This window comes from Podarcis liolepis (assembly GCF_965112155.1).
Source record: "Podarcis liolepis genome assembly, chromosome: 6".
Lineage (NCBI taxonomy): Eukaryota > Metazoa > Chordata > Lepidosauria > Squamata > Lacertidae > Podarcis > Podarcis liolepis.
Window position 1 is genome coordinate 16272930 of NC_139559.1, and position 19541 is coordinate 16292470.

General features: G+C 43.7%; 1 protein-coding gene across 3 annotated transcripts in view; it reads left to right on the plus strand.

Moving 5' to 3' along the window:
• LOC310709012 overlaps positions 1 to 19541 on the plus strand; it is an 81722-nt gene that overhangs the window by 61118 nt on the left and 1063 nt on the right. For 2 of the 3 annotated variants that reach the window (XM_083508062.1, XM_083508063.1), the window contains 4 exons: positions 6131 to 6260; positions 6389 to 6421; positions 8417 to 8520; positions 11276 to 11359. In XM_083508062.1, the coding sequence (XP_083364188.1) occupies positions 6131 to 6260; positions 6389 to 6421; positions 8417 to 8520; positions 11276 to 11359 (351 nt within the window). Of the gene's footprint in view, positions 1 to 6130; positions 6261 to 6388; positions 6422 to 8416; positions 8521 to 11275; positions 11360 to 18382; positions 18475 to 19541 lie in introns of all 3 variants that reach the window. The other variant, XR_014527289.1, reaches the window with a different exon arrangement.

The window sequence follows — 19541 nt, forward strand, 5'->3', positions numbered from 1 at the left end:
GTTGATTGGTGATGGCGTTCTGTGTGCCTCTGGTTCTGGTGTCGGTTTTTGTGGGGAGGGCTAATTTCCAGATGTCTGGCAGGCGGGACGTGTCGTCACGCTTGTTCATGTTGTGAGGGTGTTTCTCTATCTCGATGGCTTCCATGATAATTCTCTTGTGGTGATGTTCCATGTTAAAGAGCAATTTGGAATCTGCAAAATTAATTTCGTGTCCTGTTTCTTTCATGTGTTGGAAAAGAGAGGAAGTTTTTTCTTCTTTTTTGACGGCATTCTTGTGTTCTGCGATACGTGCATTTATTCGTCTGTTTGTTTGTCCAATGTACGTGGCTGGGCAGACTTTGCAGGGTATTTCATAGACCCCTTGGTTTTCCAACTGGATTTTATCTTTGGGGTTTCTGAGGATATTGGCTATTTTTTGGTTGGTGCAAAAGGCTGTTTTGATATTGTGTTTATGGAGGATTTTGCTAATTTTATCTGTAGTGCCCTTGATATAAGGAAGGAGGGCCATGCCATTGTTTTCTTCTGTGTCTTGGTTTTTGGGGGGTGTTTCTTTTTGGATTAGCTTCGTAACCCTGTTTTGCTGGTATCCATTGGCGATTAACACATTTGAGAGATTCTGTAACTCAGTTGTCAAGTGGTCTTTGTCAGCCAGGCGTTTGGTTCTGGAGATGAGAGTCTTGGCTACGGAGTTTATTTGTGCAGGGTGGTGGTGGTTTATTTGTGCAGGGTGGTGGTGGCCACACGGGAAAGAAAAACTAGATAGCTTCCTCACACATCTCAACAGCCTACACCCCAAAATACAATTCACTATGGAAATAGAAGCCAACAACCAACTTCCCTTCCTTGACGTCCTAATCTACAAAAAACCTGATGGCTCCCTAGGACACACTATCTACCGGAAAAAAACACACACCAACCGCTACTTACATGCACAATCACACCACCACCCTGCACAAATAAACTCCGTAGCCAAGACTCTCATCTCCAGAACCAAACGCCTGGCTGACAAAGACCACTTGACAACTGAGTTACAGAATCTCTCAAATGTGTTAATCGCCAATGGATACCAGCAAAACAGGGTTACGAAGCTAATCCAAAAAGAAACACCCCCCAAAAACCAAGACACAGAAGAAAACAATGGCATGGCCCTCCTTCCTTATATCAAGGGCACTACAGATAAAATTAGCAAAATCCTCCATAAACACAATATCAAAACAGCCTTTTGCACCAACCAAAAAATAGCCAATATCCTCAGAAACCCCAAAGATAAAATCCAGTTGGAAAACCAAGGGGTCTATGAAATACCCTGCAAAGTCTGCCCAGCCACGTACATTGGACAAACAAACAGACGAATAAATGCACGTATCGCAGAACACAAGAATGCCGTCAAAAAAGAAGAAAAAACTTCCTCTCTTTTCCAACACATGAAAGAAACAGGACACGAAATTAATTTTGCAGATTCCAAATTGCTCTTTAACATGGAACATCACCACAAGAGAATTATCATGGAAGCCATCGAGATAGAGAAACACCCTCACAACATGAACAAGCGTGACGACACGTCCCGCCTGCCAGACATCTGGAAATTAGCCCTCCCCACAAAAACCGACACCAGAACCAGAGGCACACAGAACGCCATCACCAATCAACCACACCAGACCCAAACCCAGACCCTCTCCACAGATAAATCACAGACACCATCCAGTAACCAAACCATAGTGGCACCTCCGGATGCTGCACCCCCCTGCAATCCCTACACAGATCTGGCTGGCACAGGGCACAAAACCACAGCTCGCCCCTATACACGAAGCCAAGCCAGAGCACAACTAAGTGCAGTACAGCCATCTTCTCAGAAAAACTCTTCACAAGCTCAAGAGGTCAAGACACGAAAGCTTTAGCAACTAATCCACACCTAATGACCCACCTAAGTGGTACTCAGAATATCACTCAAGAAATCACTCAAGATATCCCTCAAGTAATTAAGGAACAAAAGAAGAAAAGGCACACTAACCTGGGAACCTCCTCTCTGCCCAGAACGTTGGAGGCTATACACCACACCCCCTCAACAGTATTTATAGGAACTCAAACACTGAGATCCTGCTCTGTTCCAGTAACAAGAAGCCGAAAGCACCAGCCTGAAGATGACGAGTGAGACCTCGTCGAAACGTCGCCTAGACACCCCAACTCTTACACGGGAAGACACCCGAAGACACCAAAACCTGCATATATATATATATATATATATACAGTGGTGCCCCGCAAGACGAATGCCTCACAAGACGGAAAACTCGCTAGACGAAAGAGTTTTCTGTTTTGGAGGTGCTTCACAAAATGAATTTCCTATGGGCTTGCTTCACAAGATGACAATGTCTTGTGAGTTCCTGCTGGTTTTTTTCCTCCCCCCCTTTTTGTAAGCCGCTAAGCCACTTATCAGCTGATCCGATCAGCAGATAAGCCGCTAAAAGCCGCTAATAGCGCTAATCCGCTAATCCGTCAATGGGCTTGCTTCGCAAGATGAAAAAACCGCTAGACGAAGAGAATCACAGAACGGATTATTTTCGTCTTGCGAGGCACCACTGTATACACACATACCATATTTAGTAAAGGTAAAGGTACCCCTGCCCATACGGGCCAGTCTTGACAGACTCTAGGGTTGTGCGCTCATCTCACTCTAGAGGCCAGGAGCCAGGGCTGTCCGGAGACACTTCCGGGTCACGTGGCCAGCGTGACATCGCTGCTCTGGCGAGCCAGAGCTGCACACGGAACGCCGTTTGCCTTCCCGCTATAAAGCGGTTCCTATTTATCTACTTGCACCCGGGGGTGCTTTCGAACTGCTAGGTTGGCAGGCGCTGGGACCGAACAACGGGAGCACACCCCGCCGCGGGGATTCGAACCGCCGACCTTTCGATCGGCAAGCCCTAGGCGCTGAGGCTTTTACCCACAGCGCCACCCGTGTCCCTAACATACCATATTTACTCGAGTCTAATGCACCATCAAATCTAATGCGCACCTCAATTTTCAGAACCTTGAAACCAAAAAAAGTATTTGCTGGTGAATGTAAACGTGCCATCAAATCTAATGTGCACCCTTATTTTCACAATGTAATTTGGCTCAAAAAGGTGAGTACTGTATTAGATTTGAGTAAATACGGTATATTGGAAGCTGCCCAGAATGGTGGCTTCCATCTGGTAGTCTCCACATTGCAGGAATATCATTAAAAATGTGTGGACATGTGCAAAAAACAAAATTTTGTCCGAAACAGAAATTAATGAACAACAGTTTCTGGCCAGAATTAAGATGCAATAGGATATGCCCATGTAAAAGTGACTTTTTTGGTTGTATTATCTGTGATCCATTTGCAGGACTGATGATTTGCCTTTGAAAATGTTGGCAATAAGAGCAGTTTCCTTTGCCTCAAACTCTGTGTTTGGCTGCTCCTATTACTGACTGCATATTCTCTAGGCAGCCTTGAACCTTTAAGCATATTATCAAATTCTGCCACATCTCTAAATAGAAGTGGAAGTTATTTTCCCCCACCATTGCACTTCCCAGGGATTTCAGTATATTGAGTGAATGATTTATGATGCAAGCGACAATTCAGAGCCCCAATTTGGATGTTTGCCTTTTTTTATATTTCTGCTGAACTACCACATTTATCATTATGAAAAATATCTACAAAAGCTTACTGTGCCAGACGACATCTTTCTCGATCCCACTATGGAGACTTAAAGCATTGTTTTACATGAACTATTCTTACTGTTTTACACTGGAGTGTGAAACCTTTTGTCACTGTCTAGGAAATATATATGTCCCATTTTCAATGTTAAAATCGTCCAGTGGGTTACTCCCAAGACCACATTACCTGCTTTCCTTTTTGTACATGGGTGTATAGCTATTTTTGCCAGTCAAGCCCCCTTCAGACATTTTCTCTCTCTGTATTTAAAGCATATGTGAGGGAGCAGCACCCTCAACACCTCCATCCCTGCTGGCAACACCTTAATACATTCAAGTTTTCTGCGGGAGATCAGAGAACCTGTGGAGCATCAGTAGTCAACTTGATGCCCTCCAGATATGGTTGTTCTCCAGCTTTCATCAGCCTCAGCCAGCATGGCCAAAGGTCGGGTGCAGAGAGCTGAAGTTATTCAATTTTGGGAGGGTGCCCTGTTGCCAACTGGTGTGGAGGAATAATTTCTGGAGGGGGCTTCTGTCTCTCTAGTGCATAAACCCCCACCCACCCCAAAAATGGATGAATGGGACAAATACCAAAAGGTGAAAAATGCATAGGTTATTGTATCTATTTAAAATATAAAACCTTCGGAAGAATTATTCCCAGCAGTAATATTTACTCAGCAGAGAGGACCCTCTTGGTAGTTCCTCTGCCCTCAGAAGCTTGGTGTGTGTGGCAGCCTGGCAGAGGGCTTTCTTCAACCTCTAAAAGGTTTCTCAGAGCAGCTCAAAAGTGATAAGAACATCCTAAAAAAGCCCAAAATAGCAGAGTAGTGTAAAATAAACTTTAAAACAGAGGCAATGTTAAAGCACAACACAAAAACAAAATTTATAAGTCAGATAAAAAGGTCTTCATTTGGCACCAAAAATACTCAATGTCAACACCAGGCATAGAATCCAATGTGGTGCCTAGATCTCTGTTTCTGTCAGTGAAAGCATTTCACAATGCACTGCTCACCCCTCCTCCTGTGCCCCCTAATTTTGTTTTAAGAGTTTCCCTAACCTCCTGGAGTGGGTTTGTGGAGGACACAAGTCAGGTGAGGAGGCGGGGGGAGTCCCATTATGAAAGTGGAAAGTCTTGAGCTGAGTTAATAGAATACTGCTCATGGCAAGCTTCCCTGGGAAAGGTATGTCAGACATGGGTGTCGCAATGGAGAAGGCCCTGTCCGAGATCACCACCTACCTCATTTCTGAAGGCAAGAGAAAACACTGAAGGGTCTCTGAAGAACATTGCAATAGCCAGGCTGGTTCTTAGCTGTGGTAGTATTTCTCAGCTTTAGTTCCTAAGTGGCGTTGTTGGCACCTGACTGTCTCAAGAGACAATGGAGTGCACCTCCAGCGGTAAAGTCAAACCACTGCATTAGTAGCACCAAAGTGACCTCCCCAGGACACAAGCCTGGGCAGGGTGTATGGAGGTCCTGGGCTACCCAGAAGACAAGACTCCTCTCTTGGCCTCACTGATGTCTTCCCAGGGAAAGCAGAGCTATACATTAGAGGTGTTGGGTAGTGGTGGGGGACACCTCTGGTGGGGGACACATCATGCTCCTTCTGAGGTAGTTCACCCACCTTTGGTCCCCATCCTGAACTCAGCTCTCAGCACGCAACAGTGGTCATACCCTGGGAATGGCTTCAACTGGCCAATTAAAACAGGTAAGGGTAGCCATTGGATCTCAAACCATCTATGAGTTAGGGACTTCCCTTGTACCCCTTGGCTCTGGCAGACTGAGCGGACAAGACCAATGGCCTAGACAGTGGTTTCTGCACATGCTGTAGAGGGAAGTAAGGGACAGGTGGGGCTTGCCAACCTGGGAAGGAAGCCCATCTAGGAGAATGAAAATCTGATCCTAAGCCTCTGCTGCCTTGTGGAACATCTTCAGGAGAAGAAAAGGCTAAGAAGTAAACCCTACACACAAATCCAGATTGGAGTCCCTAAGGTGGTAGGATGGGGCCTTGTACACCTCCTTCTGGCAAATCCTACAGTGGTACCTCTGGTTACGAACTTAATTCGTTCCGGAGGTCCATTCTTAACCTGAAACCATTCTTAACCTGAGGTACCACTTTAGCTAATGGGACCTCCTGCTGCTGCCGCGCGATTTCTATTCTCATCCTGGGGCAAAGTTCTTAGCCTGAGGTACAAACCTAATGTGTTTGTAACCTGAGGTACCACTGAATTCACAACATCCTTCATGAGGATGCAGTGAGAAAGGTAGTACAGGCCCTTTGCAGAAAGACCTCTGAATCCTGTTAGGTTGGATAGGAGCTTAAAGAAATCTTAACCCCACTTTTCTGCTCTTATTAAATTTTCCTTGGAGCTATAACATTTCCCCGCTGCCTCCATTTTTGAAAATAATACACCCCAAATCTAGGCAAGCCTGTCAATTACATTGCTGTCTTCTGCTTGTAGTTATCATTGCTACGAGGGAAGGAGAGGAATTTCACCTTGCTCCATGCCCTTGTGGAACAGATCTTCTTACATGAGCCAGATTTGGCTACATTTTCTCAGGAGTTGACAGAATTTAAAGCTGTTTCTGCTGGTAAGAGGATTGTTTCCTTTCCCTCCTTTCTTGCAAATATTGTTTTTCTCAAAACACCCATTTCCATATTAGATATGTGTGATACTTATCTGGGTTCACCATCTGACTTCTTTTCTGCTTTGCCACAGCTTCCATCAAAGGTCTCAGTGCTGAAGTTGAAGGTATGTAAATATGGTTTCAGAATTCACCGAAAGCATTTTTCACACATTGCGAAGTCACCTGGAACTGGGTTCCATCGTGTTGAGCTTGTAGGTCTCAAAGAGAAGAGCTTTTAGGGTTTGTTTGATTCTTTTATAATAAAAAAAACCACATTCAAACTACTGAGGGGGGTGGTTGCCATGGCAATATTTTAACCTGTCATGTCTCTGCAAGGGAATTTGAGGAGAAATATCTAAGTAATGGCCATGAAGTTTCCAAATTGTGCATAGAGAAGTCAATTTCATTTTGCCTTAAACCAGTGCTCCATTGACCTTTAGAAGAGGTATGGGAGGCAGAAGAAACTTAGTGTGGTTGAGAAACAAAGACTCGGGAAGTAATTTAAATCAAAACTTTGAGTTGGGCATTGAGATAATGGAAATATGCAGCAAATCATCCCAGATCTCTCCTGTCCCCTGGACTAACAGGTAACGTGTCCCCATCCTGGCTCCAGTGCTCTCTGCTAGGCATGTAAGGAAGAGATGCTAGTGTTGGCCAAGGATGCAAGGAAAGTTCCTGAGACATCTTGTTGGCTGCTGTTGAAAACAGGATGCTGGACCAGATGGTGCCTCCAACAGAGGGCTCTTCTTATGTCCTTACAGAAAATCTCTCTGGTCTCATTCTGAAGAAGGCACCCAAGTAGTGCCAATCCCTGCAGGAGGCCTACTGTGCAGGTTGAAGGAAGCATGGTCTTTATTTTCCATTGCTCAGTAATAGAGCACCTGCTTTGCGTGCATAATATCCCAGCTTCAAATCTCCAGGGTACTGCTGCCAAAATACTTTGCCCATCAGAGTAGATCGTACTTCTCCAGATGGAGAAACTGTCTTACCGGCTGACATAAGGCACCTTCCTATGTAACTTTATGATTGTCCTCAAAATTCCACTCTCGGAAAGATCTGGCAACTTTAGTTTAGGTTTCAGAGCCCAAAAACCTTTGAAGATGGAACAGTCAGAAAGAATTCAAAGACGCATGTGTGCGTATCTTACAAAATGAATTGCATGCAAGAAAGAGTAGTTAATTAACCAACCAACAAAATAATTTACCATTTCCAAAAATGCATCCTGTCATATGCCAAGAATCAAATATACAATTACAGTACTTTTATCTTAACTATAAACTTCCTATAACATATACCAACATATAATCAATTATTGTATCAGCAATATATCAAATTCCTTTATAATTATCTGTATTATTGGATTCCATTCACACATTCCAGCTGCCTTGTTTGGAGGTCTCTGAATGTTAGTTTAATGATCCCTATCCATATCCAAATTTTCCTTACTAATTCCTTTTTAATTCCAGCTTCTTTTGACTTTGACTTTTCAAAAAGTATTTTTGGAAGTGCAAGGATTTCTGCGTTTCATATTTTTGAATATGTATTTGGTCCCAGTGCTTATATCCAATCCCAGTTGAAAAGGGACCAAATTTGCTGGCCAAATGCAAGATAGAAGTTGGGAGAGCTATGAAAGAGAATTTCAAACCAAATTGAAAAACCATAAGGTTTGATGGGAAGACTCCAGTTGACTGATTGCAGTGAGATATTGATCAGATGCTTGCAATAACCAAAGGCATAAAACTGTCAGAGAACTTCAAACTGGGGTGGGGTGGAAAAGATCGAGAAGAAAAAGCAATGATTTGGGGGAAAGCCAGTAGCCTACTTTATTGTGTTGTACAGACGGTATGCTATGCATGTTATGAGAAGCCCACTATGGACATTCCTTTTCCCATATTGATGCCTACTGTCTTCAAGTGTTGAATAGGATATTGCAGGAAGAAGCACCACATGCTCAAAGGACATGCTTAAAGGTTCACATTAAGCTATCATTCTTCTCTGATTGATTGATTGATTGATTAGTGCCTGAGAAGTATCAGCTCCTGAAACAAATAGAATGAATAAAGTCAGAACAGTGTGATAGGCAAAATGCCTCATTTTCTTCCTCTCTGTTTTGTGATTAGTTTTACGGAAAGAATTAGACAGCATTGCTGAGTGCAGAAGACTAATGAAACCGAAGGTTATCAAGGCAGGAGCTGTGGAGACACAGTTCTACAAAGAGCTGAAGGTAACTGTGGTCAGGAGTATGTTTAAATGGGTATATACCATGCAGAATTTCAGAGATCAGATGTGAAGGGGTTTTTTGGATGCAGGGAAATAAGGGTTTATGACAAGAATGGGGAAATTTTGAATGTGGCCCTACAGCCCCTTGCGACTCTTCCTGGACTACCCACCCTCTTTCCAAGCCACACCTCTCACAGTACATTTGCTTTCTGGAATGAATGAATAACTGAACTGAGATAATGCATTTTGCTTGCTTAGATGGAGGATAAAGAGGCATGGACAGATTTGCATGGCTGAAATGTGTCCTGCTGTATGTAGGTATGGGTCACATCCACAGAGCTGCCCATTTTTGCCTCTGGCTTTGCATCCTCCATGGTCTGTGTCCCCCAGAAAATTCCCCATGGGGGAATGCAAAGGATTTCCCACTCCTCGTTCACAGAAACTTGTCTTCAAGTCACCAAAAAAAAATGAAAAAACCAAGCAAGATCTAGACCACAGACTCTGGGATGTCCACTAGTGATATTTGGCGGCCCACCATGCACTCAGCAAACCTCTTGGATTTTGTCCCTGCCTGGGACTTTCTGCACAGATGGGCCATCTGACTGGTCATGATCCATGTCAGTTTGACGCCATTCATGTTACATGTTGTAGATTCCTGTTCTAGAAAGTTGCATGGCTGCAACTCCTAGCATGATGTAGAAACAACGTTAAAGAGAAGGAAATAAGTATCCAATCTCTGTTTGGCTATTTTCCTCATCCTATGACTAGCTTCAAGTTGTCACACATAAGAAGAAAGCTTGAAAGCCTCACCATCACTTGCCAGAGCAAGGAGATGCTGTCAATTACCCTACTGCTCCAGGAGAACATGTTACTGCTATTGCTTAAAGTTTATGTTCCTCTAAGCCCACCATCAAAGACATCACTGCAGTGGAGCATTTTCCTTCTTTGTCCAGGATCTGAAGATGACCTGTCATGTAATTTGGTATAGCCAAGCCAATTGTCAGTCTTGATCAATAATCCTCTGCATATGCCACAGACTCATGTCTATGTGATTGTGTATTGCCAATTTCTCCTCTAGCTGTAGCCATATGCATTTCTTTGAATGCCACACCAGAGGGTTCTCTGACCTTGAGGAATAGCGTTTCAGAGGGTTATTACTGGAATTGAATTTATTATCTATTTACAGCCCAGTTCATACGTATACCATGGTGAGATAAGCAGCTGGCTAGCACGTGTCAATTTGCTAAAATAAATATCATCATCATCATCATCATCATCAAATGAATACAGAGAAGAAAGATACACAGCATAACAAGGTTTTTTAAAAAATTAAAATACTATGGCTGCAATCCTAGTACCACTTACCTGGGAGCAAGGCTCATTGAATAGAATAGAACTTACTTCCAAGCAGATGTGGTTGTTATGATGATGATGATGATATTTATACCCTACCCATCTGGCTGGCTTTCCCCAGCCACTCTGAGTGACTCTCAACAGAATATTAAAAACATGATAAAATATCAAACATTAAAAACATCCCTAAAGAGGGCTGCCTTCAGATGTCTTCTAAAAGTCAGATAGTTGTTTATTTCCTTGACATCTGACGAGAGAGCGTTCCACAGGGTAGGTGTCACTACCGAGAAGGCCCTCTGCCTGGTTCCCTGTAACTTCACTTTTCACAGTAAGGGAACAGCCAGAAGGCCCTCGGAGCTGGACCTCTGGTTAGGGTTGTTAGCAGATAACATGGTGGGCTTGTGCCATTTCCTAGTGCTGGTATGAGAGGAGATATTTGAACTTCTGCTCTCAACTTGGTGCTGTGTGATGGATAGTTTGTTTAAACCTGAATGGGGGACCCTTTACAGTGTGAAGCCTACATTCCCTTGTGGGCAACCTTCCAGGAGCTGGGGCCAGTGGCAAAAATGGAAAGCTGCATCTTTTATGGTAGACTACATTCCTTCCAGGGACGCAGGCGGCGCTGTGGGTTAAACCACAGAGCCTAGGACTTGCCAATCAGAAGGTCGGTGGTTCGAATCCGCACGACGGGGTGAGCTCCCGTTACTCGGTCCCTGCTCCTGCCAACCTAGCAGTTCGAAAGCACGTCAAAGTGCAAGTAGATAAATAGGTACCGCTCCAGCGGGAAGGTAAATGGCATTTCCGTGCGCTGCTCTGGTTCGCCAGAAGTGGCTTAGTCATGCTGGCCACATGATCTGGAAGCTGTACGCCAGCTCCCTCGGCCAATAAAGAGAGATGAGCGCCGCAACCCCAGAGTCGGTCACGACTGGACCTAATGGTCAGGGGTCCCTTTACCTTACATTCCTTCCACACGGAAGCCACACTCAAATTTCTCCATTCAGGCGAGCAAGAAGTATTCTCCCAGCTCATGGGCACCTTCAAGCCAGGGAAAAGCATTGAAGGAGGCTGCAGAGCACACCTGGTGAGGGGTGTGGATTGGAGAAGGGCATGGCCTGAGAAGAATCCTGACAGGGAAGGTCTGCAGGATGGCCTGAGGTTCTCCACTCCTTGCTTAAGCCTTCCTCTCACCCCACCACTATGATGGAGAAGTTAAAGGAGTGGAGGATGCCTGTGTGTGTGTGTGTGTGTCTGAGTGTGGTGCATGTGTGTGCGAATTCTGAACATTCAAGTTTGACTCCCTCCAACCCAGTGTTTGTGATCTTTTTTTAATTGATGTTTGTAAGTGGCTTTGAGGTCACATTAGACTTTAATGTGACACTCATTCCAGATTGTGCTTTATGTTTCAGGATTTGATTCAGGCATATGAAGGCGACCTTTCTCAGTTATTTAGAAGCTGTCAAGAAATGAAAAAGGCCTATCACAACATACTGGTACGTTTTATTTTAAAATATAAGTGTCAGATAAGCTGTTTTCTCATCAACAGTGACCTCTAGAAATTCAGAGAAATATCACCTTTGACAAATATGATTCTTAGTGTAGTGTTTAGGCTGCATTCTCACACACCCATTCTAGGGAGCGAGCTCTTGAGCACAGTGCACTTTTGAGTAAATGTGCATTGGATTAGGTAATTATTGAAGGCAGCAGTCCTGCATACATGTATTAAAAGGTAAAGGTAAAGGTACCCCTGCCCGTACGGGCCAGTCTTGCCAGACTCTAGGGTTGTGCGCTCATCTCACTCTATAGGCCGGGAGTCAGCGCTGTCCGCAGACCCTTCCGGGTCACGTGGCCAGCGTGACAAGCTGCATCTGGCGAGCCAGCGCAGCACACGGAATGCCGTTTACCTTCCCGCTGGTAAGCGGTCCCTATTTATCTCCTGCACCCGGGGGTGCTTTCGAACTGCTAGGTTGGCAGGCGCTGGGACCAAAAGACGGGAGCGCACCCCGCCGCGGGGATTCGAACCGCCGACTATGCGGTCGGCAAGTCCTAGGCGCTGAGGTTTTACCCACAGCGCCACCCGCGTCCTAACATACATGTATTACATGGGAATAAATCTCATTGCATATAGGAGGCATTTCTTCTGTTCCACTAACTATGCTTAGGAATGCACCATCTGTTTTAAATCAGATTGCTGCTGTTCATTTAATCAACTTGCACAGTTTATTAAGTGCTTTTTCAAAATAAATAAATAAACAAATAAATAATACTTAATTAAAGTAACAGGGACTTCTAGCAAATAACACTAAGTGACACAGACAAAAACCTTTATTGTATGGAGATTCCTAATGCATTTCCTGAATGAAGTGACTCTTTGCATCAACACTTATTATCTTTGAATTTCCTTTCACGGGTGATGAATCCAATTAAAAAAAATATGATGAATGCATGGCTAATGCAAAGTAGTATGCAAGAAGAAGGATGCAAAACAATTCTCCATAATTTTCCAGCTGCGGTAAATCTCAAACGCATTGCACTCTCTCTGCACATCTTGACTGAACATGCTGTACCTACTTTATGTTTCAAGTTCATGTTCTCACAGTGGCAATGACTGCTGGGGTGAGGCCACTTTGGATGTTGCCTTTAGCAATGTGAGAGCTGCTGCAGCAAAGCTGCAAAGCCAGTGTGGTGTAGTGGTTAAGGGTGGTAGACTCGTAATCTGGGGAACCGGGTTCGCTTCCCCGCTCCTCCACATGCAGCTGCTGGGTGACCTTGGGCTAGTCACACTTCTTTGAAGTCTCTCAGCCCCACTCACCTCACAGAGTGTTTGTTGTGGGGGAGGAAGGGAAAGGAGAATGTTAGCCGCTTTGAGACTCCTTTGGGTAGTGATAAAGCGGGATATCAAATCCAAACTCCTCCTCCTCTTCTTCTTCTTTCTGCTCTGTTTGTCAATGGAGGAAGTATGGATGATGAGCTTGCAGGGTGGATGCTAGTTATTCCGTAAAGAAGAAAAGGTGCTCTACATATGCTCTCTTCTTTATTACCGCTCCATGCAGCTCAAGGATGAACTCTGATGTTGTTGGGAAGAGGTTCCAAGGCTAGGATCCGGTGAGCCCCGCCTCAGATCACACCCATCATGGATGTTTATGGCTCTTACTTTCTGCTGTAGACATCTGAGCCAGCCTGAGATGGCTAGATTTCACCAGGCCCTTGATAACCTCCATGGTTCTTGACTACTTAGACTGTGAGCCAAAGTTCCCAAGCACAATTCAAGGTGTCGGTGATTATGTATAAAGCCCTAAATGGTTTAGACCATGGCTGTTGGAAAGACCATCATTTATCCTTTGGGCTTGGAGATCAAACATAGCTTTCCAGGCCTCTCTAGTTGACTCCTTGAGTGTTGCCTGGCTGGAACATCTCATTGAGCTCCAGTGATGTTTCTTGCTTGTTTAGATGGAGGACAGAGAGGGCTGTGAGAGTATTTGTAATAACTAGCCTACTGTAAGATTCACATTTGTTGCCCCACCCACTTTTGCCTCTGGCTCTGCCCACCACTGTCATGTGGCTCCTGGAAACCTTCCCATAAGGCCCGGTGGCCTTCAGACTAGAAAAGGTCCCCATCAGAGGCTATGCTCCATGTTCTTCAGAGACTTATCTGGTTGGGATTGCCATTCTCAGTATGGGAACAAAGGTTATAAAATTTGGGAGAGCAGGTGGATCTCATTACCCCCTCCCCCAGTCTCTCCCTAGTACCTGCAAACTCCTCCTCCTTTCCTGGGTGTCCTGCCAAGAAAAGACTATCCTGGTTCAAAATGTTTTGCTCTGGGGAGCCCACTGGGGCAAGAGTTTTCCCGAGAGGTGGTTACCTCCTGGGACTATGACCCAAAGCCACCTCTTCGACCACAGCAACTCCTCATGTTTAGGCGAATTCTCCCATCTGTGGTTTTTAATGTTGGGTAAGGTTTCAGCTCCCACGAAAGCTCTCCTGAAACTCTGTTCATTTATATGGTTTTCTCGCTGCATGGGTTCTTCGATGTAAAGTAAGTTGACTGCTTACACTGAAGCTCTTTCCACACTGCGTGCATTTAAATGTTTTCTCCCTTGTGTGGGTTCTCTGATGATGTGAAAGGCAACTGCTTACACTAAAGCTTTTTCTACACTCCATGTATCTCCATGCCTTTCCCCACATCACATGTACTGAAGATGCAGCCTTGGATCACAAATGATAACTCTCAAACCTAATTTGCTATGCCACTGTGTAGCTACACTTTTTAAAATAAAAGACAAGAGAGACACTGAAAAAGACCTTGACATATTCTTATGAAAAGGTTATTTTCAGTAAAACCTCACTAATTGCATTTTTCTGGGTCCAGCATTGCTTTAATCTTCTGCTCCTGTTCAGATGATGCTCCCAAATGCTTGAGGGGCCTCACCATCCCTTTCTGTAATGTTTTATGTAAAACTGAGAAGCAATCACCTCTCTACATACACATTCTCATCTGCAAATAACATTGAATATGCTCTGCACCAGAAGCGGCTTCCTAGAGGGAGCAGATCAGTTTTGCTAGCTTCCTGGAGGGTGGGTCACTGTTGTTTACTGAGACGAAAAGGGGACCATGGTGTGGACATCAGCATAGTGCGCTGGTGGGAGTGTTGGACTGGTTCAGCTCATGCATTTGCACCATGCCAGACTCCCTGATGCCTCACCCATCCTCCTCATAGTAAGTATCAATAATCCACCTGCCAGGAAGCTAGTGCAGGGTCTCTGCCTGACTCAGCTAGCTCTTTCTGCTCTGCACCTTAAGTTGGGTTACCAGCCATCCCTGGTTCCTGGGGACAGTCCCTGGATTTGCATATCTGTCACTGGGAAATGTGGTAACGGGAGCCTCAGCAGCCTGGAGCCAGTCTGGTAGCGCAGTTGGCTGTGGCTGGCTTCAGGAGCTGCTAGCTGCTGTGGCACCCACCATTTTTCCTCTCCGGAAGTCCCCATATGGTGTGTCTTGTGTGCAATTTTTCTACCGGGCAAGGTGCAAAGCAGTTCTTTCACATCCTGTGAAACATAAATGTGCAGGTTTTTAAAAACTAGGCTACAGCGCGCTGCCCACCTGCTACTCCCGAGCCTCCCCTGATCTCCTGCCCCCTTCCCTCTTTGTTTGGACAGATCGGGGGAGGCTCAGGAGTCGCAGGCGGGCAGCTGTTGCCCAGTTTTTAAAAAAACTCTGCACATTTATGTTTCACAGGGTGCGAAAGAGGGGCTTTGCACCTTGCCTGGCAGAGAAACCATGTGCCTTGCGCCCCTCCTGGGCAATGGCCGCCTGCCAATGACTCCCAAGCCTCCCCCACTCTGTCTAAACAAAGGGGGTAGGCTCGGGAGTCATGGGTGGGTGGCGTGCCATTGCCCAGCTTTTTAAAAAAACCTCTGTGTGTTTATGCTTCACAGGGTGCGAAAGAAGGGCTTTTCACCTTTATCCAATATGCATGTGTGCTTGGCCCCAGGGTCTTTTGCCTCACCATCCCCACTACTGACTCCCTGTTGCTACTCAGCTTCAAAGGTCCCCGGATTCATTGAAAAAATCTGGTAACCATACCTTAAGGTTGCAATCCTGCGCATGCTTGATAGGAAGCCAGTGCTATGAAAGTGAACAGAATGCAAAGTTGGATGGATATGTTGATTTCAGTTTCTCTCTGTTTCATTTTCCTCTCATTTCTGCATCAGTTTATTTTAAAAACTCTCTCACACACAAATTATTTGCTTTTTGAGTGCATTTTTCTTACTATGCACATATTTGCAAGCAACACTCCTAAATGATCACAATGTTTTCACTCAAATAATGGAGACCTTCTACACAAAATTCGGAGAACTGTGAATTTCAAATGGTAGGGGTGTTTCAGTTTGTTTATTGGTTCAGGAAGTATCAGTCAGGCTGATCCAACCCCTTTGCATCACTAGTGTATTGTATTTCCATTGAGTCTCACTGAGATTTACTTCTGAGTAGGTGTGCCTAAGTCTGCAGTATGAGTTAAGACTAATCTTTGTTGGATTCTACCCGGAGGCTGTGATTTTCCACCCATTTCAAATGGGTGCTTAAAAATCTGTTGCAGAACACTGACACAGCAGCTGTTCAGAAGCTTCAAGCCATATCATTACTATAGCTTTTGAATTAAACTGTGCAACTACAGACTCCTATGTTACAGCCTTTGAGGTTGTACTCTTCTGCTTATGGAACAGCCTTCCCAGAACAGAATTACCTGGTGGACATTTTGGTGACTAATGACTACTTTTTAAAAAAATAAATAAATCACATTTTAAGCAACTAGCATTCTAAACAAAAGCTGGGTGGGGTTTGCCTAAATTGTCTTGCACAATTTTTCTCCGCCTCCCTTCAATTTTTTAATGCTCAGATTTTTTTTTGGTTTGTTTTGCTTCTTGGATTTGAACATTTTATTCTGAGTGGCTGGGGAAACACAGCCAGATGGGCAGGGCATAAATAATAAAAATATTAATTATTAATTATTATTATTATTGATAGGATGCTCATAAGGGACTGCTTATAAAACAAGCAGCCAAACAAGCACATGCATTAGTTGGATGTGCTACTCTTCCCACTGAACATCTATAGCAAACAGAGTTCCCAAGCCTGTCAATACTCCTAAGAGGATCCCACAGCTATTGGTAGCAACTGCATTATCAACAGTGTAGATAAATCTATTGGTTGCTGCGCTTGTTACTCCCCAATTTTGGGGTATGTGTGCGTGCTTCATCATAAGGCAATATGATGGGATTAACATCTGATTCGCGTAGGATTGCCTTCAATTTACCCCGCTGGAGATCAACACCTTCTAGATGTTTGGTCGTTAGCTGTAGAAATAGTATCTTTTCTTCACTACTGCTTAATTATTGGCAAACCTTTCGTGGGCTATGTTATCATCTACAGGCTTCCATCACCCCAGAGGTGCAATTAGGAGCTCATTGTGAGAGCTATTGATTAGTCACTGATAGAGGAAGTTTAGTTGATTGGTGAGTGAATTAGATTTGGAATGATTTGTGACTCTTTGCTTTGGGTCCCTGTAAGAGTCTGTTGTCAGATTATGCGTTTTATTGATACGCCAAAATAAAGAGAAACAGAGCAAATGAATAATCAATTGACCATCAGAACAAAGGATAAGGAGACTTTGCTGAAACCATTCTGTGCAATTGATGTTGGGCCATAATGCAACTTCACAGTCCTCACTTTGCTTAGAAGTAGGAACAAATTCCATAGTGTGAGTTTGCTTTTTAAGCAATGCTGTGTGATGAGGGATCAGTAGTGAGGTTCCAGCTTGGTGGGAAGGAGAATTTTGATTTCATCTGAAGCAGAATCTATTAAATTCTCACTTTCCAAAAAATAAATAAATATGTGAACCGAAACATAGCTACCTTTCAGAATTTGCACTCATCTGAATTTTGCTATGCAGTTCGCCAAGTAATGTTTTAAAAATGCATATATTAAGGGAAATACAATAAATAAATATATTGGTGAAAGCATAACAAAGAAATACATTATATTAGGGCAAATTGTTTGGGAAAAATGTGTACATTAGTGAAAACGTCATATAAAGATGTGTTTATTAGGTGAAATTTGTACTAAAACACTGATGGATTTTCATGAGGGTTTTTTATGGCTGCAGAATGTGGAGAACTGAATTTAAGATCAGAAAAATAAGAAACTGGGAGAACGAAAAGTGACAGATCCTTCCACCCTGACTTCTAGTTTCTCTGATTCTAACATAAGCATGCCACAACAGCCCGTATATCTGAAAAATGCTTTTGCAATGCCTCTCCACCATTTTTTCTCCAGACAAAATATATCCAACCTTTCCTTATAGCGACTGGACTCCAGGTCCCTCATCATCTTTTGCATTAGTACTTATTTGACTGTATTGAACAGTTTGGATGTTTGGAATTATGTATTGTTTTATGTACCTTCTTTTAGTGGTCACCATTTTTAGGAAAAAATCCTTTGAACAAATGGCACATATATTGGCTAAAAGAATAAATATTTGTTGCCCTCCTTTGAGCTGACCATAAGTTCTACCATTTTCTCTTGAGATAGACTCTGGACACCCTTCAGCTGGTTTGGATGGTAATGCCAACTGGAGCGTATGGGAATTGTAGTTCAAAACATCTGGAGGGCAGTAGGTTGAGAAAGGCTGTTCTGGACCCCTAAGAGCTGTACCTCAATCCTCATCATCCCACCCATATAATGCAATTGTGAAAAGCACAGAGCCTCCACCAGAAAAAAGATGGCAATATTTCTTTCCATCTCCCTTTTCTTATCCTAAATGCTTGGGGCAGAAATTGCAGGTTAAGACATATAGAATGTTGTAGATATAACCAATGACAGAGATAGCTTTTCCTTATGCTGCATCCAGGAACTGGGCAAATTCCAAGTATGGATTTAATGGCAAACTTGTTAACTCTGGCCAAATTGTTCTTTATCCAAATAGCTTAAAAATGTTAATGTGATTTTCTCACTTAGGGCAGTGGATTGGTTGAACAAACTGTGAGAAACAGATGAAGTTGACAAGTTAACTATCCTGATTTTAATTAGGGAATGCATTGAGGATACAGGTGTGCTTATATATTCAATAATAGTATCCTCTTTCTGAATTACTGGAATGAGAATCGAAAAGGAATTTGATGTGATTTAGAATTTCTCAAAGATTATATATTGCAGGTGTAATTCAAGAGTAAATCCTTGCTTTTAATTTTTGTTGTGCAAGTGAAATAAGCTAACTACCCATTACTGTATTTAATCCCAAATAGTGGTGGAAATAATTTTTAAAATCTAGTATTCTTTCAAATGATGCCTGGGCTCAAATTAGGGTGCCTCTCAGGAGAAGGGAAACCCATCATTGTGAAACAGTCACCAAAATGACCTATACAATGGTGTGCGGTCAGTGAACCAGGAGGACTAGGCCAGTTCCCTAAATGTTTCCCTGGCACCTTGTTCCCAAAGCCTCAGAAGGTCCTGCCCAGCTTGGGAAGGAGGTGCGACGCTCACATGCACAACTTTGTGACATCATGCACACTCCTCCCACAATCATCCTCACAAGCTGGTGCCTCTGGCCCTAACTGTTCTGCTATGAAAAATTTCACCGCATAGGCTCAGGTTGTATATATGTGTAAATAAACCATATATCATATAGACACCACAGTCACCACTGTGTCTCATTTCCAAAAGGAAACAGAAACCCTGGGTGAGCGCTTGGGACCCCTGGAATCTCACACTTGCTTGGAGATTTGTGTGGCATGCAACAATACGTATCAATAAGGAATCAGTACATAGCATCTTAGAAATGTAGAGGCAATTGTCCTTGTTTAAGTGTGTTGGGTCCTGTATATTTTGATCATAAAGAGGCCTGATTCTCACTTTAAGATACATGTGGGAAATGCAGGAGTGAACATAGAGGATGGAATAGCATTTCTGCAATGTGGTGGATCTGCTTATCTTGACCTTCTTGCCATCAGTTGCCATCCTTATACCATTTGTATTCAAGGTGCTTCCAGCAATAAATTCTGCTTGTAAACCATTTGGGTTTGGCTTTTTGTAACAGAACCTGCCAACACAGTTTAAGTGCCATTTTGCTTCCTGGGCCTTCATTGTGACAAATCCTACACTCACATAGAGGAAGCAG